The following is a 23,486-nucleotide window of genomic DNA, read 5'->3' as shown; positions in this document are numbered from 1 at the left end:
CTTCTGAATTTACACGCATAGGGCTTTTAAAATCTGCCCCTTAATTTTGAAACAGTATAGCTCAGTAGTTTCACTCAGTCTACTAAGAATGAACTTGGTATGCAGGCTTAGTGCCAAAAGAGACATTTGATTACAAAAAAGGAATACAAATTAGCTTTACAGGTTTTTATATTTTTTTTAATTATGAAGGACTGCGTTCATTGTATAAGGGGCCCTATACCAATCCACGTTAAAACTGGCAAGTCAATATGCAAAATTCAGTGACATTACAGTGGTTGCATTAAACTGAACTTGGTCATTCCAATACCGCTGTGTTCTGCCTTGTCCCCAGGCAGCATGCAGTAACTTGCCCTGAGAAATAGAGATGGTGATTTCAGACTGAACTTAGCTGGATGTTCAGAGGCCACCACTTAGCTGGATAGGTCGCTGATTATTGGCTTCCCCATGATTACATATCACATGCTATTTCAAATATGCACATAGTATTATGCAGTTTCTTTATCAACAATACATATATTGTGAATATAGCTTATTTTTATCACGGGCCTGTATCTGAGAACCCTTCTGAAACAGATACTAACATATTTTTGTTTTTAAATATAGGTCTTGTCAGTAAAACCTGTTTTAAACAAGTAAGTAGATTATCCTTAATTTTTTTTTTTGTTTTGTTTTTTTTCCATTTTTATTCCCTGTGCTGCTGTCAGCCTTGAGAGAGTGTGAGGAAGATCAAGCCACACAGGCCCCTTGATTTTGGGGTTGAAAGTGTGAGCTGAGGAAGGTCTCAAAGGCATGGTCTCCCATTAGTGTTACAAGTTAATGTATTTGCCTTGCTAGCATGTTTAACACTTGGACTGTCTTTAATTAGTATGTACCCACTGAATAACTGGGGACACTAGTGCCTTAGAGGTGAATTTTAAAAGCCTGACACGCGCATCAGTTGGGGCGTGCACAAATAAGTCGGGCTTGTGCGTGCTGACGGTATTCTTGTAAGTGTCCAGGTACGTGCCACAGCATTCACAACTCAAAAGTTTTCAAAAAGGGGCGGGGCATGAGCCTGAGATGTGCACGTAAAAAATGAATGTGACCTGGTGCACGCACCGAGATTTTCTGCCGTGTAACTTAACTTCTGCTATGGATGCTGTGTAAGTTAAAATTTAAAGAAAACTAGGCAGATCTGCAGGCTTTTAAGGATCAGGGCTAACGGAGGAAGTAAAGGCTATCAAACCAGGGGGATGGGAGGACTTATCTCTTAATTTGGCGAACTGGGGACGAACTAGTAAAACTGGGAATGGCGTCAGCGCACGCTACTTTAGAAATCACCCTATTTACATGGTAGAAGCAGGATTTGCGTGCGGCCAGGCTATTTTATAACATGCGTACATATGCGCGCATGTTATAAAATGACTGCATCCCTGGGCATGGGCCAACGTAGGTGTGCACCCATACCAGTTTGAAAGATACCGTCCCAGCGCATAGCATGCTAATTTTTTGTGCATGCTAAATGGCTAACTTTTAGTGCATAGGCCCCCTATATATTCATAAATTAATTAAAACAAGTTTATATAGTGTATGTTTGCAAACGAAAGTTTTATTCAGACTGGGTGTTTTTATGTGTTGCGCCCAACCACGTCAGGTCTTGGGCACAAGGACTCATTGGGAAGTTTATGGACCAGCACAGGCCCATGACATCTCGGGGTCTTCTGCACACCAGTCAAGTCACTCCAAAAATCACCATTCAGACTCCAAAATTGCAGTTCAAAGTAAGCCTTACTAGAACTAATGGCAGGTAAAACAACGTCAAGATTGACACACCAATGGCTAGTGCACCAAGCAGTTCAGAAAAATAAAGTCCAAAGTGCAAAGAAACATCTCTCTTTCACAGTATCAGACTTTGATATAAGCTCAATAGGGAAGGGACATTCCTCTCCCAGTGCTTCTCCAGTAACTATTTGGGTTGCAGCTCACCTTCCTTCTATTCTGTGACTTCTCCCTATTTCTCAAACTCAAATGAGTATCTAGCTGAAACCTTTAGTCAATCAGCAACTCTATAGGATGTTCCTCTAGCAGATAGTTTCTTTTTTGAACTGATTCTTCAAACTTTTCCAAATAATCCCTCTGAACATAAGAATTGCAATACTGGGTCAGACCAAAGGTCCATCAAGCCCACTATCCTGTTTCCAACAGTGGCCAATCCAAGTCACAAGTACCTGGCAAGTACCCAAACATTAGATAGATCACAAATTACTATTGCTTATTAATTAATAGCAGTTTATGGATTTTTCCTTTAGGAACTTATCCAAACCTTTTTAAAACCCAGCTACACTAACTGCTGTAACCACATCCTCTGGCAGTGAATTCCAGAGCTTAACTATGCGCTGAGTGAAAAAGAATTTTCTTTGATTTGTTTTTAATGAACTACTTGTTAACTTCCCAGAGTGCCCCCTAGTCCTCCTATTATCCGAGAGAGTAAGTAACCAATTTGCATTAACTTGTTCAAGTCCTTTCATGATTTTGTAGACTGCTATTATATCCCCCCTCAGTCGTCGCTTCTCAAAACTGAACAGCCCTAATTTCCTTAGCCTTACCTCATAGGGCAGCCATTCCATGCCATTCATCATTTTGGTTGTCCTTTTCTGCACTTTCTCCAGTGCATCTATATCTTTTTTGAGATGTGGCGACCAGAATTGCACACAATATTCAGGAGGCGGTCTCACCATGGAGCAATAAAGAGGCATTATGACATCCACCATTTTATTTGCCATTCCCTTCTTAATAATTTCTAACATTCTGTTTGCTTTTTTGATCACCACAGCACACTGGGCCAACTATTTCAATGTATTATCCACTATGACCCCCAGATCGCTTTCCTGGGTGGTAACTGCTAAGATAGAACCTAACATTGTGTAACTACAGCAAGGGTTATTTTTCCCTATATGCATCACCTTGCACTTGTCCACATTAAATTTCATCTGCCATTTGGACGCCTAATCTGCCAGTCTTACAAAATCCTCCTACAATTTATCACAATCCATTTGTGATTGAACTTCTCTGAATAATTCTGTCTCATTTGCAAATTTGATCACATCACTCATCATATCCCTTTCCAGATCATTTATAAATATATTGAAAAGCACTGATCCAAGTACAGATCCCTGAGGCACTCCACTATTTACCTTTTTCCACTGTGAAAATAGACCATTTAATCCTATCTCTGTTTCCTGTCTTTTAACCAGTTTGTAATCCATGAAAGGACATCATCTCCTAACTCATGACATTTTAGTTTTCTTAGAAGCCTCTCATGAGGGACTTTGTCAAATACCTTCTGAAAATCCAAATACCCACATCTACTGGTTCACCTTTATCCATATGTTTATTCACCCCTTCAGAAAATGTAGCAGATTTGTGAAACAAGTCTTCCCTTGGGTAAATTCATGCTGGCTGTGTCCCATTAAACCATGTCTATCTAAATGTTCTCTGATTTTATTCTTTATAACAGTTTCCATGATTTTTCCAGGCACTGAAGTCAGGCTTACCGGTCTATATTTTCCCAGATCACCTCTTGATCCCTTTTAAAATATCGGGGTTACATTTGCTACCTTCCAGTCTTCAGTACAACAGACAATTGTAATGATAGGTTTCAAATGACTTGTAATAGGTCTGAAATTTCATTTTTTATAGTTCTTTCAGAACCCTGGTGTGTATATCATTTGGTCCAGATGATGTACTACTCTTCAGTTAGTCAGTCTGGCCTATTACATGTTCCAGGTTCACCTTGATTTGGTTCAGTTCATCTGAATTGTCACTCTTGAAAACTGTCTCCGGAACGGGTATCTCCCCAATATCCTCAACTGTAAACACCGAAGCAAAGAATTCATTTAGTCTTTGCACAATGGCTTTATTTTCCCTAAGTGCCCCTTTAATCCCTTGATCGTCTAACGGTCCAACCGACTCCCTTGCAGGCTTCCTGCTTTCGATATATATTTTTTAAAATGTTGTTATGAGTTTTTGCCTGTATGGCCAACTTTTTTTCAAATTCTCTCTTAGCCTGTTTTAGCAATGTTTTATATTTAACTTGCCAATGCTTATTCTTTTTCCTACTTTCTTCAGATGGATCCTCCTTCCAGTTTTTGAAGGAAGATCTTTTTGCTAAAATAACCTCTTTCACCTCATCTTTTAACCATGCCGGCAATCGTCTGGCCTTCCTTCAACTTTTCTTCATGTGTGGAATACATCCGGACTGTGCTTCTAAGATGGTATTTTTTAGCAATGTCCATGCCTGTTGTACACTCTTAACCTTTGTAGCTGCACATTTCAGTTTAACTATTTTTCTCATTTTATCAAAGTTTCCCTTTTGAAAATCTAGTGCTCAAGTCATGGATTTACGTATAGTCCCCCCTTACAGTCATTAATTCAAATTGATCATGCTATGATCACTATTTCCAAGTGGCCCCACCACCATTACCTCTCTCACCAATTCCTGCACTCCACTAAGAGATCTAAAATAGCTCCCTCTCTCATTGGATCCTGAACCAGTCCATCCAGGAACTTTCTCTCTCTAGCATGTCCTAATGTTATATTTACCCAGTCAAAATTGGGGTAATTGAAATCTCCGATTATTACTATACTACCAATTTGGTTAGCTTCCCTAATTTCTCTTAGCATTTCATTGTCCGCCTCATCGTTTGGACAGGTGGATGGCAGAATATTTCTATCGTTATACTTTTCGCAAGTACATAAGAGATTTCTACCCATAAAGATTTGATTATGTATTTAGTCTCTTGTAGGATCTTTATCCAGTTGGACTCTCTGCCATCCCGGACATAAAGTGCCACCCCCTCACCATCACCACCACAAAGTTGCTCCTCTATATCATTGTGATATAATTTGTACCCTGGTATAGCATTATCCCATTGGTTATCCTCCTTTCACAATGTCTCTGACATGCCGATTAAGTCTGTCATCATTCACTGTTATACATTCTAACTTTCCCAACTTACTTTTTAGACTTCTGGCATTGGCATACAAACATTTCAAAGTATGTTTTTTGTTTGTATTAACATTCTGTTTTTCAGTTGACAGGGATAATTTAAAATCTTTTAGCTCAGGTGATTCTTCACTTATATGCACAAGGACTACATTTGCTTTTATTGGAACCTCTCGGTTGGGATGCCCGAACTCTACTGCTTAATTAGTATCCTTCAAAGGTATATCTCTCCAAATCATGCACTGCTGAGTGACTGCTTTCCCCTTTGATTTAGTTTAAAAGCTGCTTTAGCTCCTTTGCAAAGGTTAACGCAAGCGGCCTATTTCCACCCTGGTTATGGTGTAGCCAGTAGCCAGTCCCTTCTGTATTTACTAATGAAGATGTTGGGGAGATACCAGTTACGGAGGTGGTTTTCAAGTATGATGAGTCAGATGAACTGATCAAAATCACTGTGAACCTAGAAGATGTAGTAGGCCAGATTGACAAACTAAAGAGTAACAAATCACCTGGACCGGATGGAATGCATCCCAGGGTTCTGAAGGAACTCAAAAATGAAATTTCAGATCTATTAGTTAAAATTTGTAACCTATCATTAAAATCATCCATTGTACCTGAAGACTAGAGGATGGCCAATGTAATCCCAATATTTAAAAAGGGCTCCGGGGCAAGCAGGGAAACTATAGACCATTGAGCCTGACTTCATGCCAGGAAAAATAGTGGAAACTATTCTAAAGATCAAAATCACAGCGCATATAGAAAGACATGGTTTAATGAAACACAGTCAACATGGATTTACCCAGAGGAAGTCTTGCCTCACAAATCTGCTTCATTTTTTTGAAGAGGTTAATAAACATGTGGATAAAGGTGAACCAGTAGATATAGTATACTTAGATTTTCAGAAGGTGTTTGACAAAGTTCCTCATGAGAGGCTTCTAAGAAAACTAAAAAGTCATGGGATTGAAGGCGATGTCCTTTCGTGGATTACAAACTGGTTAAAGGACAGGAAACAGAGAGTAGGATTAAATGGTCAATTTTCTCAGTGGAAAAGGATAAACAGTGGAGTGCCTCAGGGATCTGCACTTGGACCAGTGCTTTTCAATATATTTATAAATGATCTGGAAAGGAATATGATGAGTGAGGTTATCAAATTTGCAGATGATACAAAATTATTCAGAATAGTTAAATCACAAGTGGATTGTGATACATTGCACGAGGACCTTACGAGACTGGAAGATTGTGCATCCAAATGGCAGATGAAATTTAATGTGGACAAGTGCAAGGTGTTGCATATAGGGGAAAAATAACCCTTGCTGTAGTTACACGATGTTAGGTTCCATATTAGGGGCTACCAACCAGGAAAAAGATGTAGGCATCATAGTGGATAATACTTTGAAGTCGTTGACTCAGTGCGCTGCAGCACTCAAAAAAGCAAACAGAATGTTAGAAATTATTAGGAAGGGAACAGTTAATAAAATGGAAAATGTCATTATGCCTCTATATCGTTCCATGGTGAGACCGCACCTTGAATACTGTGTACAATTCTGGTCGCCGCATCTCAAAAAAATATAGTTGCAATGGAGAAGGTACAGAGAAGGGCAACCAAAATGATAAAGGTTGAAGAGGTTAGGGCTGTTCAGCTTGGAGAAGAGACAGCTGAGGGGGGATATGATAGAGGTCTTTAAAATCATGAGAGGTCTTGAAACGAGTAGATGGGAATTGGTTATTTACACTTTCGGATAATAGAAGGGACTAGGGGCACTCCATGAGGTTAGCAAGTAGCACATTTAAGACTAATTGAAGAAAATTCTTTTTCATTTAATGCACAATTAAGCTCTGGAATCTGTGCCAGAGGATGTGGTTACAGCAGTTAGTGTAGCTGGGTTTAAAAAAGGTTTGGATAAGTTCTTCAAGGAGAATTCCATTAACTGCTATTAATCAAGTTGACTTAGGAAATGGCCTCTGCTATTACTGGCATCAGTAGCATGGGAACTTCTTAATGTTTGGGTACTTGTCAGGTTCTTGTGGCCCGGTTTGGCCTCTGTTGGAAACAGGATGCTGGGCTTGATGGACCCTTGGTCTGACCCAGCTTGGCAATTTCTTATGTTCCCCAAAATGTTCCCCAGTTCCTTACAAAACTGAATCCCTCTTCCTTGCACCATCGTTTCATCCATGCATTGAGTCTCTGGAGCTCTGCCTGCCTTTCAGGACCTGCACGTTGACTAGGAAGCATTTCAGAGAATGCTACCCTGGAGGTTCTGGATTTCAGCTTTCTACCTAAGAGCCTAAATGTGGCTTCCAGAACCTCCCTCCCACATTTTCCTTTGTCGTTGGTGCCCACATGTACCATGACAGCTGGCTCCTCCCCAGCACTGTCTATAATCCTACCCGCCACCTTCGCACCAGGTAGGCAAGTTACCAGGTGATCCTCATGCCCACCAGTACTCAGCCATCTACATTCCTAATAATCGAATCACCAACTATGACGGCCGACCTAACCCTTCCCTCTTGGTTTGTAGCCTTGGGAGACACATCCTCAGTGCGAGAGGACAGGGCATTTTCTGGTGAGCGGGTCCTTGCTACAGGATCATTTCCTGCTGAACCAGGCTGATGCTCTCCGATCAGGAGAACTTTCTGATCCAAGGCAGCAGCAGGGCTGCCAGACTGGTGTTGTGACTTGGCTACTGTATCCCTGAAGGTCTCATCTATATACCTCTCTGTCTGCCTCAGCTCCTCCAGATCTGCACTCTAGCCTCCAAAGATTGGACTTGTTCACAGAGAGCCAGGAGCTCTTTGCACCGGGTGCACACATACAACCTCTCACTGGCGGGTAAAAAAATTCATACATGTGACATTTGATGCAGCAGATTGGAAGGCTCCCCTCTTGCTGCTGGATTGCTGCCTTCATCTTAAATGTTGTTGTGTTCTTAGTTAAATTTAGGTTGCTAAGGGAGTAGGAATGTGTAAATAACAGTCCTTTAAATGTATTGTTATATTCACTAATTAATCTGGTAGTGACCTGCAACGGGATAATTAAACTCTTGATAAGAGCTGGGGCAATCCTGTGTTTTAGATTAAAAGGCTGACTGATTTTGAATGTGCCTATAAATCAAAGGATGAGCTTGGGGTAATGGGAAAGGGGTGGGAGGGAGGAAAAGACAAAGATACACAAACTCTAAGCATTTTCCTACCTTTTGGATTTCTTTTTATAAAGAATATACCCCAATAGTTGACCTCTCTCCAAAAAAGTTCTAAAATTCCCAAAGCAATTCTTACCAATTTTCTTCAGCCACCAGCAAGATGATCTGCTCCTCTCAGTGCTCCTGTGGAGGGAAAGACACTTTCAAGTGCTCTCTGCAAGGAGGGACACTCATAGCCTCATCCCTTTGCTAAGGTTGACTCCAGACCCCTTTTTTCCTCTGGAATCTTCTGACTCTCTGAAAATGGACACCCCAGTTTTATAAAAAAAAAAAAAATCACCTCCCAACTGGGAAGTGCCAAGACTCACAGACGCACCTGCCTACACTGGCATCATTATTGGCAACCAGGCGTGTGGAGGCCACTGTTGCCAAATTAGTACAGGGTAAAACAAATTAGTAAGGGCCGCATTTGGTTGCCCCTTGCAATTGCCTGATTTGTTAATATTTCCACATAACCACTGTGCGGTCTATCACTTTTCTAATGGAATTTGATATTCTGTACAGATAGGATTGGATTCAGTCTGAGGACCTTATTTTATTTTATTTTTATGTACTGGGAACCCTAAAAGCCTCAGTCATCTTGGGGCTCATATTCAGTAAGCCATTTAGTGGACAAATTATCTGGCAAAAGTTAGTTGAATAACGCTTGTCCCAGATATTCAGCAGGATAAAGGTCCCACCAAATATACTTGGCTAAAATGAACTGCTCACCTTTAGCCAGATAACTTTAAAACTAAATGGCCAGCTTTTTGAATATGGCTGGCTAGGTCTAAATTTATCCGGCCTTGTATGGCCGGATAATTTGCTTCTTAACCGGCGACTTACTCTGTTAGTACCGGAAGCATAAACTGCTGGGAGTTTACGCTTCTAGCAATGCTTCTGACAGAAGCAGCAGCTGGATCGCAGGCAGCAGGTGAATTTAGACCTTTATCCTGGCAGGAGTGTTGCTTTGGTATCAGGGGGATGGAATGGAGGGTGGTGGAAGGGTACGTGGCTGGCCAGTTGAGACTGCGGGTGGGTGGGTAGGAGAGATTCTGGGGGGGGGGGGGGGGGGGGGGAAAGGAGCCATATTGCAAGTTATGATTCAAAATGGGGAAAGGGTGGTGGGGTGACCACCACAACACTTTTTACTGATTTAGAAGGCATTGGGGGTGCACTGCCTAGCAGGGCCATCTATTAAAATAGGTTGAGAAATTGAGATACTCAAGCCACAGGCTCTTTTCTTTCTTTTTAAAAAATGTTTACAGTGCTACTTAGCTGGATAGCTTTTGAAGATATCTGGTTAAGTAGCAAGTTATCCGCCACACCAGACAATTTCAGGGCTTGGGGGGGGGGGGGGGTGGTGAAGGAGGGAGGAGGAGTGGAGTAAGAGAGTGCGAGAGCCTGTGGGGAGGGCCTCACTGTGTGCACCTATTTATATCTCTATAGGAGGGCCACCTGATAGGTCGAGGTGAGGTGTTAGTGATAGTATAGGGTTTAGGGGCCAGGTTCGCATGTAGAGTGATACTTGCGAACAGCACAGTACACCTTGGTGAAGATTTGACATCATTTGGAGTGAGGAAAGTCTCAAAAAGATGAAATTTTGTACCATGTTCTCTCACCCTAGCTTGATGGTACCCTGTTATAGAGTCCATCAAGCTAGGGTGGGAGAACATAATAGAAATTTAAACTTTGTGAGACTTTCCTCACTCCAAATGATGTCAGATCTTCACCAAGATGTACGTATCAGTCTACATGCGAACCTGGCCCCTAAACCCTATACCACCCCTCCTATAGAGATATAAGTATTTAACTACTATGAGGGTCTTGTAGTAAATCTCTCTAAAAAAAAATAGGAATTATCGCAGGGTGCACTAAGTTTATCACACCATGCGATAATACCTATGCGAAGCGATAACTTACCAATTTCCATAAACATGCCCCTTTTTGGATAATGCATGCGTTACCATACATTATTGATGAATATAGGCCTTAGGCGGATAGATTTGAAAATCAGACAGGTTACCCAGATAACTAAACCCTCCCTGAAATGCCACCAGAATGGCTTTTTAAAAAAAGCCGGCTAGAAGATAAGTGGCTAAATATTCAAATCCTTGCCATTTAGACGGATAATGTGAGTTATCTGTCTAAATGGCTTTGAATATTGACATCTGTGCAGTTTCTACTTGGCTGGTACAGAAGTCAGCATGGCTTTACCCAAGGCAAGTCTTGCCTCACAAATCTGCTTCACTTTTTTGAAGGAGTTAATAAACATGTGGATAAAGGTGAACCGGTAGATGTAGGATACTTGGATTTTCAGAAGGCGTTTGACAAAGTTCCTCATGAGAGGCTCCTAGGAAAAGTAAAAAGTCATGGGATAGGTGGTGATGTCCTTTCGTGGATTGCAAACTGGCTAAAAGACAGGAAACAGAGAGTAGGATTAAATGGACAATTTTCTCAATTGAAGGGAATGGGCAGTGGAGTGCCTCAGGGATCTGTATTGGGACCCTTATTTTTCAATATATTTTTAAATGATCTGGAAAGAAATACGAGTGAGATAATCAAATTTGCAGATGATACAAAATTGTTCAGAGTAGTTAAATCACAAGCAGATTGTGATAAATTGCAGGAAGACCTTGTGAGACTGGAAAATTGGGCATCAACATGGCAGATGAAATTTAATGTGGATAAGTGCAAGGTGATGCATATAGGGAAAAATAACCCATGCTATAATTACACAGTGTTGGGTTCCATATTAGGTGCTACAACCCAAGAAAGAGATCTAGGTGTCATAGTGGATAGCACATTGAAATCGTCGGTTCAGTGTGCTGCGGCAGTCAAAAAAGCAAACAGAATGTTGGGAATTATTAGAAAGGGAATGGTGAATAAAACGGAAAATGTCATAATGCCTCTGTATCGCTCCATGGTGAGACCGCACATTGAATACTGAGTACAATTCTGGTCGCTGCATCTCAAAAAAGATATAATTGCGATGGAGAAGGTACAGAGAAGGGCGACCAAAATGATAAGGGGAATGGAACAGCTCCACTATGAGGAAAGACTAAAGAGGTTAGGACTTTTCAGCTTAGAGAAGAGACGGCTGAGGGGGAATATGATAGAGGTGTTTAAAATCATGAGAGGTCTAGAACAGGTAGATGTGAATCTGTTATTTACTCTTTCAGATAATAGAAAGACTAGGGGGCACTCCATGAAGTTAGCATGTGGCACATTTAAAACTAATTGGAGAAAGTTCTTTTTCACTCAACGCACAATTAAACTCTGGAATTTGTTGCCAGAGGATCTGGTTAGTGCAGTTAGTATAGCTGTGTTTAAAAAAGGATTGGATAAGTTCTTGGAGGAGAAGTCCATTACCTGCTATTAATTGTTGACTTAGAAAATAGCCACTGCTATTACTAGCAACGGTAACATGGAATAGACTTAGTTTTTGGGTACTTGCCAGGTTCTTGTGGCCTGGATTGGCCACTGTTGGAAACAGGTTGCTGGGCTTGATGGACTCTTGGTCTGACCCATTATGGCATGTTCTTATGTTCTTAATCTGTGTCTGACAGGTAAATTAATTAGATGATATGTTGCAGTATTTTATTTTTGACTCTGCTGTCATATTCATTGTGTCTTGTTTTTTTCCAGTTGTACAATATACACAACAATAATGAGTGCTGCCTACCCAGACTGGTATTTGACACGGATCAGGAGAGACCACATGTGAGACAGAAGTAAGAGCTCTAAGGGGAAACAACAGGGCTGCTGATCACAAGCAGTTATGCTTTCCTTTCACATGTTGTGAAAGAGACTTGGTTAACTGGGCAAAGCCAGATTCAATCTTTTCAACTGCTCCTGAATGCAGGAAGGAAAGAAAGTGACTTGCCCAGTGTCACACAGTGGCAGAGAGGAGCCTAGTTCATAGCCTAGGAATTCTGCATCTGGGTCCAGAAATATAACCACTAGGCCAAAATCCTCTGATTCTGTTCTGCAATTGGGTGTTAGAGCCCTGCCCATGGTTGCTTATCTGATTCAGAGGTATTAAAGAATAATTGCCACCTTCTCTGTATTTATACATGCTGTGGAACTAGCAAAGCAACATATCTGCACAAACTACAGACACTATTATTTATTTATTTAGCTTATGCCTTTTCATTGGTAGCTCAAAGGGGGATTACATTCAGGTATTGTAGGTATTTCCCTGTCCCCAGAGGGCTCACAATTTCTTCATGACAGGAGGGTTATGCATGCCCCTGTCTGTAAGATCAGCTAAGTGTCCAGTGAAACATGTATGTAGGGTATGTTCATTGTGTGAGTGTAGGCAGGAATGGGTGTCTGGGTTGTACTTGTGTGGTATTCGGAATATAGGGTGGATTCATGGAGACTTTGTCATGCAGTATATCCTGCCAATCCAATTATTTTTTTTCTTTTCTTGCAGATACAGCAAATGAGAACTGAGAATATTCCAAGACAAGCTGTTAAGAGCTCCTTTTAAAAAATGCACTAGAATTATTCTTTTTCAAATGATTTTTTGGGACTATTTTCACTAATACTTAAGACATAGCAATATCACAGAATTCTCTTTTGCCAGTGATGAGTCAGATTCATTAGTGAGATCAAAAATCACAATTTGGATGTCCTTTGCAGTCTTCAATAAAAAGCACTGCCAGGGTCACAGTCTTAGGCTTAGCCAGTAGGGTCTGATTGGGATACAACATACAGGGATGCCTGGAGGGGCAGTAAATCATTTCATTTTGCTGATGGGGAGATGAGGAAAGGGAGTGACATTTTATAGTTCCCTAAGTTTAACACTTTGATCTCTTTATGATAAGGTGTTATGATATTCTTACATCACAAAGACTAGTTTTCTACCAGAGCTCTTTGATACATAGGCAAAGTTTATTTTGTACTGTTATTGCTTCTTAATATTAGTATGCAACTCAACCAATGTATGACGCGGCTCTCGCATCCCGCACTAAACATTGCCCTTTTTTGTACCATGTTGGAGATGTTTTGGGGATCTTCCCCCTTTTGGGCTGTCTTGGCTGTGTATAATGTGGGTGAACATTCTCAATTGCAAGCTCTTGCAGAGAAGCTGTGGGTGGAGGAGAAGCTCTCCGATAGCGACTTATCTTCAATGGTTTATCAAATAGGAGAAGTGTTTTTTTGGCGGGCTTCCAGCTTTCCAGTGGAGGAATTCTGAGGTTTGAGGATTAGGATCACTAATAGGAGGGTCAGTGGCAACCTCCCTGGAAGGGCTGGAGTTTTTTCACTGGTCTCATCCTGCGACCAGCCACCAGTGGGCAGAGATTACTGGGAGAGAGGAGACTTTTGGAGAAGAGGTTTGTATCCAGTAAGTTTGGACCAGTTGCCAACAGTGAGTCTGGAGGGATTGGACCCTATTACGCAGTAGGTTGTGGGACAGAGGACTGATGGATTTGGGGAAATTTGAAGTTTACAGTTTTTGCAGCTAGGAGGATTTTTTGCCTTTTGGCCAGATTTTTCATCTGGCTTATGATGTTTAAGGAGGAAAATGGTTCTACCCTCTACGGGGAAGGTATTCTGGACACTGATTCAGGGAGAGAGCAAAGAGCTAGAGGAGTTTAGAACATGGATAAAGAGACTGTAGCTTTTGTAGTTCTGATTTTTATTCTGCTGTCTGATTTTTGCCATATTGGCCTGGGTTTTGATTTGTAAGCTAAAAGTAAATTCTTTTTTTCATTGATCACCACTATGAACTCTTTGCTGTGATTCTTTTTTCATGGACATCTTGCCATTCCATTGAAATTCTCTTCAGTGAGTATTTATTGATCAGCGTTTGAGAAGCGGGTGAGACTAAGCGACTGTGTTAATGATTCCCACCACCGCACTAAGGGCCCCGGAGGTTCATACCCCCTCCCTGCCTTGTGAGAAGAGAAGGCAGAGTGCGAGAGAGGCCCGGGACTTTGACAGGATCCTGGGAACTGTGTGGCCCCTTAAACCACTCTACTCAACAGTGAGAGGGTTGAAAATGAATTGATGTATAACAATAAAATGATCTTTTGCCTGGATCACAAGGAGGAGAATGTCTAAAGAAAACTGTGCAATGATTATTGTCTACCTAAGATATAGATCTCTCCATGGGACAGATTTGTCATATGTTTATCTGAGATGTCAAATAACTGGACTTCAGAATAACTATAAATATTCATATTTTTTGTACTGATGAATAATTATAGTAACCATGTTTCAGTGGTGAAATGCACTTAGCCTGCACTAGATAGTTTTATTTTTATCTGAATTTGTGTGTGCATGAGAGAGAAGGCATGTTTTTTCTAAATCTGGTATCCAAGCTTGTTAACTCATAGTATAGTGAACTTTTCCAAATGCCCTGTAGTACCTGGCAGTTCTTATGTTCTTATGTTCTCCGAGCAGTGTTGAAGGACACATTATATAAAGAAAATGATAGGCTCATTCTGTCCCTGATCATCAAAACAGTGATGTTATCAACCTTCCTAGGTTATCTGGGGCTGCTTAACAGCAAGTTCAAGAACTTCTAACAAGACTCAGAGTTGATGCTTCAATTGACAGGAAAAAAAATACAGGTGTATTCCCCCAGAATTGGCTACATATACAACAGCCAATTCTTATCCTGTCTGGACACTCGTGTTTACCAGTTTAATTCAAGTGCTTTAAACATGAATATTTTATTCAAATATACATTTTATGGCAAGCGTGACTCTGGTTAGAATTGGGCTTGGAGCCAAAAAACCTGAATTCAATCCTGCTTCTAATGCTCACTGGGACCATGGCCAAGTCACATTATGCCCCTCTGCCTCAGGCACCTCCTTAGTGTAAGTTCTTTATGGCAGGGGTGCATTATATTTATCTGAAGTTTATTTTAAGGTACCATATAGATGCCTGGCCCTCTTAAGGCAGGCCCCGACCACAGGTGTCACGCACCTAAGGAGTGCGACCAAGGGACCTGCCCCTTCGTGCGTCCCTTAGTGCTGCCACATGAGTGTGCCACGACCCTCGCTATTGGCAATTACATCCCCCACTCTACAACACCCTCGTCTCTTGACACCCTATCTCCCTGTAGCGTCTACCATCCCTGGCAAAGAAAGGCTTCTTCCCATACGCTTCCTCTCTCTCTATTTCTAGCCATAACAGAAAGACCCTCTACTCACCCCTGTTCCCTCCACGCGCCACCATTACAACCCCTTACACTCACCACACTGGACTAGAAAAGGGCAGGAAATATCCTAAACCCTAATGCCCCTCCTTTTCCCTCCACATCCCCCTCGCTGATACCTACTCTTGAACCCCTACCAACCCAGTACGACACACACTCCAGCTGCTGACCCCCTCACCCCTTCTGCCCTTCGAATCCTATTCTACACGTTGCATCAAATCACTTCTCTACCCTCTCCGCCACAGTACACCCGCCACTCTCATACAAAGATGCAACCACTCCCCATCCCTATCATTCAATACCTATATCGCAACCATAGAAAACCCGCTATCCCTGTCCAAACACTCCAACCAAGATCCCTTATACCCATCATGACCTCTCCCCTTACACAACTCCTAGGACTCACACTCTTCACACTGACTCTATTCAATATACAATCCCTCATAAAAAAAACCCACATACTCAATGATTTTCTACTAGACTCAAAGCTCGACATCTGTGTGATCACAGACACCTGGCTCAAACACACTGATATAGCATTACTAAACCAATTACTGTCACATCTTTATGACATATACTCACTATCCAGACCCAAAAAAAGAGGAGGCGGCGGCATACTACTTGCAGCCAAAAAAGAACTTAACCTCACTCCTCAGACAGTCAATATATCCCCCAAATATGAACTCAGCTTCTTCAAATCCCCATTACTACAAATATGCCTAATATATACCCCCTCCCCCCCCCCCCCCCGGTCTCTTAGAACACGACAGATCCCCCCTCATTGAATTGTTTGTAGATAACATAGATCTCAACAAACCCTCCATCATACTCGGCGACATCAACCTTCATGAGGACTCCTGCCCACCTTCCCCCACCTGTGAAGCTTTCCTCTCCTCCCTGGAAGCTATGGGATTCAAACAAATTATAAACCTCCCAACCCATAAAGCAGGCCACACACTTGACCTCATTTTTACGAATTCTAGCATAGCCACCACCGAAACCCCTACCTGCACCCCAGTACAGGTTCGTGTGGTAGGGCCCAGGTGATTCAGAGTGCCTTCACATTATATCTTTATTGCATGAGTATTAGGTAAACTTAGTTTTAGGGAATAATTGTAAAATTTGTTGTGATTTTATTCAGACTAGAGAGGGAATTTAAATATTTTGGTGAGGTTTGGTGACATTTTCTCCATGAGGGAAGATGATTGCCTACTCACGTGGAGCCATCCTGCAACTGCATTATTATCTAACTGGACTGAAGAGAACTTCATCTAAAATATTTGGAAATCATGTGAGACTGAACTGAGAAATCATATGCTAATATTCTGGCCGGAATTTGGATGGGAATTTAGGAACTTATTTCTAATTTGCTTAAACTGAGAACTGAGTCAAAAAGGTGGGGGTTTATGATTTTTTTGTTTATAAGTTATAAAAAGCTAATTTTCTATCTTTTCCAATGCTAATAAATTCTTATTTTCCATAATGCCATGAGTTTCTGACTCCTATATAATTTGGGGTGGATTTTCAAAGCGTTACTCGCTTGACCAGCCTTACGCGCGCTGGGCCAATTTTCAAAGGCAGGTGCAAAAGGTAAAATAAAGATTTGAGGGGGGCTAGGTTAGGGCTAGGGGGACAGGTAGGTTAGGGGAAGGGGAAGTGAGGTTAGTGTAGGGGGTTGTAAAGTTCCCTTCCAGTTCACTCCAAAATTGGAGCAGACTGGGAGGAAACTGAGGAAGGCCACGGGTGTCAGTGCATGCAGGATGCACACGTGTGCACCCCCTTGTGCGCACCGACCCTCGATTTTATAATCATGCGCATGTTATAAAATCGGGCATCCATGTGTGCGCACCAGGTAGCATCTTTGAAAATCAACCGCCGTGAGTTTAAATATGTTATTTAAAGGTTCAGTTGTACTAATAAGTTTGCATACCCTGGCAGAATTTCTAAAAATGCTTAGCATTTTAATGAAACATGAGTGATCAGACAAAACACATCTGTTATTTTTAATGTGTTTCAAATTAAACTTATGCATCATAGAAAAGCACAATCATTAAACAAACCATAGCAATAAGGGAAATAATAAAATGGTCTTGTTCAAAAGTTTACATACCCTTAGTTCTTAATATTGTGTATTGCCCACTTTTGCATCAATGACAGCTTGCAGTCTTTTGTGATTGTTGTGAATGAGGACCTTTATTTTCTAATGTGATAAAACTGCCCATTCCTCTTGGCAAAAAGCCTCCAGATCCTGTAAATTCTTTGGTTGTCTAGCATGAACTGCATGTTTGAATTCTCCCCAAAGTTGCTCAATGATGTTAAGATCAGGAGACTATCATGGCCACTCCAGAATCTTCAATTTCTTCTGCTAAAACCACTGAAGGGTCAACTTAATTTTTTTATTTATGCTTTTTTATATATCATCTTTCCAAAGTTAGATCACAACGGTTTACATAGAGAGCATTGAGTTACATTGTGAAAAGATAATACATTTCAAAATGCATTAATATAAAAGTGTGAATAAAAAGGTAGAAAGAATATAAAATAGTTAGAAATTACTTCAACAATGGAATTTAATTCCAAGGAAATTATTAAAATAGAAGATTAAAGAGAATAAAAAGTAATAGGAAATTAAGATTAAGAACAGTCTTTAGACTAAGTGGATTTGAATATTTTCAGGAGAGTTCGTAGGCTTTTTTGAAGAGCCATGTTTTGAGATCTTGTTTCAATTTCTTTTTTTCAGTTGATAGTCTTAGCGAACTAGGTAAGGAGTTCCAAAGTTTGAGACCAGCAACAGAGAACATACGATCTCTGATTTGTGTTAGATGAGTAGTATTGTTAGACAGGACTGAAAGAATGCCTTTGTTTTGGGATCTTAGATCTCTTGTTGGATTGTAGAGTTGTATTGAAATTCCAGGAGGAGATGAGTCAATGTTATTGATGATGTTAAAAATAATAGATAACACTTTGTATATCAGAGTGGGAGTGATATGATCAAATTTTCTAGTTCCAGTGAGAAGTCTGGCAGAGGCAATATATGAAGTGGTTGAGGAGGTTTAATTAAGTTTAATTAAACTTAATTAAAGTTAATTAATTAACTTTAAGTTGAGAAGGTTTAATTTAAAAAACTCAGCAATTTCAACGAATGTACTTTCTTTACCATTGTACATAGCCTCCCTCTTTGCACTCTGTTGTAGTCTCCTCCCCCAAGTTATGCTACTCCCAGTTGAATATTTTTATCCAAGTTCTTAGGTTTCTTGTTGTACTCTTTTTTGTTTTTTGTTCTTTGTAAAGGCCATGCCTAATTTGATATTTATTGTTCTAAGTTATCTGTAAACCGATACGATGTGCAAACGGTTGTCGGTATATAAAATCTTTAAAATAAAATAAATAAATAAATAAATAAATAAGTTTGCATTGAGGCCTAGCAATAAGGAGTTGCAGTAGTCTAGATTAGAGAAAATTAGAGTTTGTAACACTGTGCGAAAGTCCTGGAAGGTTAGCAAAGGTTTCAGATGTGAAGCATTCTGAGTTTGGCGTGACCAGATTTGATTATCTTCGAAATGTGTTTTTTCATGTTGAGGTTTTCATCACTTGGATTCCTAGATCATGAACTTCAGTAGCAGTTGATATTTTGGCTATTTCTATATTTAGAATGGGTGGTTATGGAGAAGTATTTTCTTTTCTTAGCCAAATAATTTCAGTTTTGTTAGTGTTGGGAGTCAATTTCAGTGTAGAGAGTTTTTTTTGGATAGATTTCAAGTATTTTGTTACAGTTTCTGTGGTTCTTTCAAAGGTTTTTTTATATATGCTGAATATCAGCATATATAAATAATTTTGTGTTTAAATTTGCTAATAAAGTGCAAATTGGAAGGAGATATATGTTAAATATAGTTGCTGAAACAGCTGATCCTTGAGGAACTCCTGTGTTCATTTTAAAGAGGTCTGAGGTTTGATTGCCCAATTTGACTGGAAGGATCTTTTTTCTAGGACGGATGAGAACAAGTTGTATAAATTTCCGCCAATTCAAATATTCTTTATTTGATTACATAGAAGAATATGGTCAACGCTGTCAAATGCTGCTTTTAGGTCAAAGAGAATTAGAATATAAGATTCAGATCTTGGCATGTTGGAAAGTCCAAGTGTACCTCATGCACAGCTTCCTGGCTGATGAATGCAGTTTTTCCTCCAATATTTTCAGATAAGATGCTGCATTCATCCTGCCATCAATTTTGACTAAAATCCCTGTGCTGTTATAGCTCCCCCCCCCCAAAAAAATAGCAGTGATCCGCGTCCATGCTTCACGGTAGGTATGGTGTTGACTCCTCTCCAAACACAGCATTTATGGTTATGACCGTAAAGTTCAATTTTGGTCTCATCATTCCAAATTATTTTGTTCCAGAAGTTGTGAGACTTCTCTAGGCGTATTGTATTGTAAGCAGGCTCTTTTGTGGTGTTGATGCAGCAATGGCTTTTTTTTTCTGGCAACTCTACCATGCAGCCCATTTTTGTTCAAGCATCTCCTTATTGTGCATGCTGAAAGACCCATACAACTTTGTTTCGGAGAAGCCTGTATTTCAGTAGAAGTTGCTTGTGAATTTTTCTTTCCATCCCAACAAAATTTCCCGGCAGTTTTTTTCTGAAATCTTTCTTGGTCTAGCTTGGTACTAACTGAACCTATAATTTTCTACTTCTTGATCAGAGTTTGAACAATACTGATTGGAATTTTCAAATCTTTGGATATCTTTTTATATCCTTTTCCTGATTTATAAAGTTGAACTACTTTGCTCATAGATCCTTTGACAGCTCTTTTGCTTTCCCCACGCCTCAGTAACCACCAGAATCAATGCAGCCCTGGATAAAATGCACAAAGCTTTCTAAGAAACTCATTGATTAATTTTAGAAAGACACTAATTATAATTAAACAAAGCACACGTGTGGATACCTACCCATCACTGCCAACTCAACCTATGTGTGTCAACTTGAGTGTATATTATCAGCCCAACCCTTGAAGGGTATGTAAAATTTTGAACAGGACCATTTTATTATTTCCTTTATTGCTATGATTTGCTTGATTGTACTATTCTGTGATTCATAATAGTTTTAATTTGAAACACATTAAAAATAACAGATGTGTTTTGTCTGATCACTCATGTTTTCATAAAACACTATACATCTTACAAATTCTACCAAGGGTATGCAAACTTATGAGTACAATTGTACATACATTGATTTTGCTTGTATTACTTGTAATAGCAATATTTTGTTTACAGGAAAAAAAATAACCATTTTAAACCACAGGTCTAAGTGGTGGAGTTATGTGACCTCTCTCATAGGTGGAAATTTACACTAGGATATTCAGCTCATTAAAAAAAAGCTGATATTTAGCCCTACTATAGAATAAATTGCCTCAATAAAGGGAAAATATATTCTGGTGCAGAAAATATTTCAGTTTTGCACATTCCCCTTTGGATGTTCAGTAATCAGGTTCTGCCAGAAGGTTTAACAGGAGGAGTAAATTGTAACCTGTTTCGGAAGAGGAAAGTTCATAGGCTTTGCTACGGGAGGAGACAGGTCAAGGAGTAGCAAGTGCCCTCCGCCCAAAAATATATTGTTTTCCCCCTCTCCTTTGCCACTCCAGTTTTACAAACTTCAATGGCCATCGACCAATATTTCTCCTAACCTGGGGCAAGTCAAACACCTAACTCAATGCAACAAAAAAAAAAATGTGGTTGAAAAACTGCAGCATTTTTCAAGCAACCTAATACCAAAATGAACCTTTCCCTCTCAATTCTCACTCAGATGGTTGCTCCTTCTTCCCTTGCAAATAGATTAAATGCTGCAGATCCTGCTGACATCATCTTCTGCTGCCGTGCAGGGCCAATCTCACTGCTTATACGACAAGAAGATTTGACCCCATCTGGTAGCAGAAGATGACATCAGATCAAGCACTGCTCCTGTTGGCAGGCCAAGGGTGAGGAAAGGCAGGTCAAAAGGAGGGTCAGTTGTGTAATTTGGCTACTTAGAAACATTTTTTCTGCTGTTTTTCTATTATGTGGACAGATAGGGAGAGAAGGGGGAGTGAATACCTGGAGGAAGGGGTGAGATGAGGGAACAGAGTGAGCACCTTGTGAGAGAGGGGAGGAGGAATGAGCACCTGCCATGTAGGAAAATAGAAGGGGGAACCATGCCTATAGGGAGAGGAAAGGGGGAGAGAAGGGCAAGAGTGCCTGGAGGAGATGGAAGGATTCGAGGGAGAAGAAGGGGTGAAAAGGGGAAGAGAGTGCCTTGAGGGAGGGGGAGAGAAGGGGAAGAATAGTTTCTGGAGGAGGGAGAGAAAGGGGAGATAGTAGTTGGAGGAAGAGGAAAAAAGAGAGTGCCTGGAGGGAGGAGGGGCAGAAGGACAACAGAGTGAAGAGAAAGAAAATACCTGAAGGGTGTACAAGAAGATGTGCTGGGGAAAGTTTCTGGAAAGAGAGAGAGAAGAAAAAAAGAAAAGAAAAGGTAGACAAAAAATAAAGGGCATTCTAAGAAAAAGAACCCCAAAAACGAGAGGGGAGAGGTTTATAAACCTCTTTATTTCTTGAAAAGGTTTGTATTCTGCTCATAATCCATTGCTCAAGACAGCATACAATAAAAACATGCATAAAAATCCATAGAGACACAAATAAAAAATATCAACAGCAGACTTGCTCATATTCTTGCTGCATATATACAATAGATTGAGCCGTAATCATTACTGGCACAGTTATTGCTCTTACCTGTTTCAAAATAAGATGCCCAGAGCAGTGCACAATAACTTCCCACAGCTAACATATTCTAGTCAGGAAGGCGATGCAGCCACCTGCTCACTATTGCTCCCCCCCGAGGTTGGGGATGAGAGAGAGAAGACCTTAAGATTGGGGAGTGGAAGCAGAGGGGAAGGAATGCTGGGAGATAATAGAGAAGAGAGTGTTGGAGAAAGTGAGGATGACTGGGAAAAGGAGAGCAGGAAAAACTAGAAAAACAAGAGGAGAAGCAGGAAAAGGGGGAGAAAAGAATTAAACTATTAGCTTTAATGGAAAGAGACAAAGAAAGAAGGGAGATAACTACAACAGTAAAGAAAAAGGAAAGCCACCAGAAAGGGAAGGGTCAACAAGCTCTCAGGGATGGAGACAGAGCTAGGAGTTAGTGATTGGGTGGGAGGGTAGAGATTAAAGGGGGGTGTTAAATGGGCTGGGGGTGTGAGATTGAATGCAGATGGGTTGGGAAGGGTGGAGACCTGATGCGAAAGACCTGAATGGGCTGGGAAAGGGTTGAGAAGCAGTGTAAAGGCACAGGTGAGCAGTAGAGAAAAGGTGCAGGTCGTGAAGGGGATATGAGAGAGTGGAAATGGGGCTAGGGAAGAGGTGAAAAGGAAGAATGAGAAGCCAGGTAGAGAGTAAGAGATAGATGAAAGGGGTTGAATGTCAGAATGGGCTGAATGACAGGGAAGGAGCTGAGTCTGGTGAGTGGATGAATCAGAGAAAGGTAGAAAAGGGTGGGCGATAGGGTGAGTAAAGAGTAATGGGGGACTAGACAGTAGGGATGTGCAGAGGGACGCCATATGTTGCATTCGGGATTCGTATTCGTCAGGGGGCAGATATGTTGCATTCGGCAAGGGGGCCCCGATACGTTTATACGTTAATTCTTATTCGTTTCCCTGCTAAAATTAAATTAACTACAACACCCCGCCCTCCTGACCCCCTCCAAGACTTACTTTTGCATAGGCTCAGCGGCGTGTGCAAGCCCCGGGATGCACGTATGTCCTGGGGCTTCGAAAAAGGGGCGTTCCAGGGGTGGAGCTGTGGGCGGACGCCAGCCCGGGGGCATTCTGGGGGCGGGACCGAGGCCTCCAGAACAGCCGCCGTGCCGGGGATGGCGTGCCGGCAGCCAGCCGGCGCTCGCAAGTTATGCCTGCCCAGAGACAAGCATAACTTCAATGATAACCAAGACTTGCCAAAACTCCCTGGTGGTCCAGTGGGGGGACCAGGAACCATCTCCTGCACTCACACCCTCGGCTGCCGGTATTCAATATGGCGCCGATAGCCTTTGACCTACTATGTCACAGGGGCTACCGGTGTCATTGGTCAGCCCCTGTCACATGGCAGCTGACGGCTGGAGTGCAGGAGGTTGC

General features: G+C 41.1%; 1 protein-coding gene across 2 annotated transcripts in view; it reads left to right on the top strand.

The window, feature by feature from the left end:
• The window catches only part of NAAA (N-acylethanolamine acid amidase), a 65,171-nt gene extending 48,354 nt beyond the window's left edge, over nt 1-16,817 (top strand). For both annotated transcript variants that reach the window (XM_029598491.1, XM_029598483.1), the window contains exons 9-11: nt 604-632; nt 11,809-11,894; nt 12,599-16,817. In XM_029598491.1, coding sequence (XP_029454351.1) covers nt 604-632; nt 11,809-11,887 — 108 coding nt within the window. In that variant the 3' untranslated portion in view covers nt 11,888-11,894; nt 12,599-16,817. The remainder of the gene's footprint in view (nt 1-603; nt 633-11,808; nt 11,895-12,598) is intronic.
• Nucleotides 16,818-23,486: the final 6,669 nt, after the last annotated feature.

Source organism: Rhinatrema bivittatum, chromosome 1 (assembly GCF_901001135.1).
Source record: "Rhinatrema bivittatum chromosome 1, aRhiBiv1.1, whole genome shotgun sequence".
Taxonomy (NCBI): Eukaryota; Metazoa; Chordata; class Amphibia; order Gymnophiona; family Rhinatrematidae; genus Rhinatrema; species Rhinatrema bivittatum.
The sequence above is the reverse complement of the archived record's forward strand: the minus strand, read 5'-3'. Positions and strand labels throughout refer to the sequence as shown.